This window comes from Carlito syrichta, unplaced genomic scaffold (assembly GCF_000164805.1).
Source record: "Carlito syrichta isolate Samal-C Ts95f unplaced genomic scaffold, Tarsius_syrichta-2.0.1 Scaffold301956, whole genome shotgun sequence".
Classification (NCBI taxonomy): Eukaryota; Metazoa; Chordata; class Mammalia; order Primates; family Tarsiidae; genus Carlito; species Carlito syrichta.
Genome location: NW_007246052.1, coordinates 16,121 through 18,432, shown reverse-complemented (window position 1 = coordinate 18,432; position 2,312 = coordinate 16,121). Strand labels below are relative to the sequence as shown.

Below are 2,312 nucleotides of genomic sequence, written 5' to 3'. Positions count from 1 at the left end.
GCCTTCCGAGTAGCCGGAATTACAGGCGTGCGCTACCACGCCCGGCTAATTTTTTGATTTTATTGTAGAGATGAGGTCTTGCCTGCCAGGCGGGTCACGAATTATTTATTTTCTTAATGGTTGTCCTGGAAATTACAATTACTCTTATTGAGGCTCCTCATATAAGACAAGTCACTTCTCTCTTGCTGCTTTCAAGATTTCCTCTTTATGTTTGTCTGTCAACGGTTTGATTATGACATGTCTAAATATTGATATCTTTTGGTTTATCCTATTTGGAGTTCACTGAGATTTTCTTGGATATATAGATTAATGTTCAAGTTATCAAGTTGAGGAAATTTTCTTTTCAGCCATTCTTTCTTTCTTTCTTTCTTTTTTTTTGAGTTGGAGTCTCACTCTGTCACCCAGACTGGAGTGCAGTGGCTGCTCCCGGCTACCGCAGCCTCAACCTGCTGGGCTCTGGCGATCCTTCCACCTCAGCCTTCCAAGTAGCTGGAACTACAGGCGTGCGCTACCACGCCCGGTTCATTTTTGATTTATTGTAGAGATGAGGTCTCGTCAAGTTGCCCAGGTGGGTCTCGAACCCACGGGCTCAGGCAATCCACTCACCTCAGCCTCCCAAAGGCGTGGGATTACAGGCTGAGGAGCTCTCACCAAGTTGTCCAGGCTGGTCTCAAATCCCTGGATTTAGGAAATCCTCTCACCTCAGCCTCCCAAAATGCTGGAATTACAGGCTGAGCCATTGTACCTGGCCCTTTTTTATTATTTGAGTCAGAGTCTCACTCTGTTGCCCAGGCGGGAGTGCAGGGGCATGCTCATGGCCAGCACAGCCTCAACCTGCTGGGCTCTGCTTATCCTTCCACCCCCGCCTTCCATGTAGCTGGAACTACAGGCACACACCACCATGGCTGGCTAATTTTTTTGATTTATTATAGAGATGAGGTCTGGTCAAGTTGCCCAGGCTGGTCTTGAACCCATGGGTCAGGCAATCCTCTCACCTCGGCCTCCCAAAGTACTGGGATTACAGGCATGAGCCACCATGCCTGGCTGTATAATTTTTGGGGGGGTTGGGGTTTGCCCCCACACACTCACTGACCCACCTGTCTCCCATTCTTCCTCAGAGTGGGGTCAACAGTGGATTAGTCCGTGCCAAAGACTCCATTACCAGCTTGAAGGAAAAGACCACCCGGGTTAACCAGCATGTGCAGACCCTGCAGGTATGAGGACTCCTCCCCATCCCAACACCTGCTCTTTCTCCAGGGCTAAGCTTCCCTCTTGCAGCCTGACTCCAACCCAATGCACCCATTGCCCAGTTGGGAAACTTGAGGCTCAGAAGGGAAAGGGACCCCCAGGCCCAGACCATACTCCTGATGGGCTGTTGCCTTGCAGCCCTGGCTAACCCCTCCTCCCTTCCTTGCTCCAGAGCGAGTGTTCTGTGCTGAGCGAGAATCTTGAGAGAAGGCGGCAGGAGGCAGAAGAATTGGAGGGGTACTGTAGTCAACTCAAGGTGAGCCATAGGGGACAGGTGTGGGGTGGGGACAAGGGAATGGGAGGTAGAAGAGGGTGGGAGGAGGAGTGAAGGAATGAAGTGGGTGGACCTAAGAGAGGTGGGAGGAAAAGGAGGGGTAGCCCAGGTCAGGTATGGCTAAGGAGGAAGCCATGCCTCAAGCCACCAGAACCAGGCTGGTGAGTGGGTGTGTCTTGTATGGGGTGTAGGGCCCGCATGGAAATAGCCAGGCTGAGGGTTGGGGGGCAACCTCACCCTGATGTCCTGACCCAGGAGAACTGCCGGAAGGTGACCCGATCGGTAGAAGATGCTGAGATCAAAACCCACGTCTTGAAGCAGAACTCAGCCCTGCTGGAGGTAAGGGGGGGTGGCGACCCAGGATTTTGGGGAGGAGGTCAGACGCATCAGGGACTTGAGGTACACTTCAGGTGGAACTTCCTGTCCTGACACCGCACCACACTGCCCCTGTTCACAGTCTTAGACAGAATCCATTAATAAGAAAGATTCAAGGCTGGGCACAATGGCTCATGTCTGTAATCCCAGCACTTTGGGAGGCGGAGCGAGAGGATTGCTTGAGCCCACTAGTTCAAGACCAACCTGGGTAACCTGGTGAGACCTTGTCTCTACAATAAATCAAAAATTAGGCGGGCATGGTAGCACGCGCCTGTAGTTCCGGCTACTAGGAGGGCTGAGGCAAAAGGATCGCCTGAGCCCAGCAAGTTGAGGCTGCCGTGGCTGTGAGCCTGCCACTGCACTCCAGCCTGGGTAACAAACTGGGACTCAAAAAAAAAAAAAAAAAAAAAAAAAA

The 2,312-nt window shown here is 51.9% G+C and overlaps 1 protein-coding gene across 1 annotated transcript in view; it reads left to right on the top strand.

Moving 5' to 3' along the window:
- TSKS (testis specific serine kinase substrate) overlaps positions 1-2,312 on the top strand; it is a 16,042-nt gene that overhangs the window by 6,608 nt on the left and 7,122 nt on the right. The window contains exons 3-5 of the mRNA XM_021711241.1: positions 1,119-1,214; positions 1,421-1,504; positions 1,778-1,861. Of these exons, the coding sequence (XP_021566916.1) occupies positions 1,119-1,214; positions 1,421-1,504; positions 1,778-1,861 (264 nt within the window). The remainder of the gene's footprint in view (positions 1-1,118; positions 1,215-1,420; positions 1,505-1,777; positions 1,862-2,312) is intronic.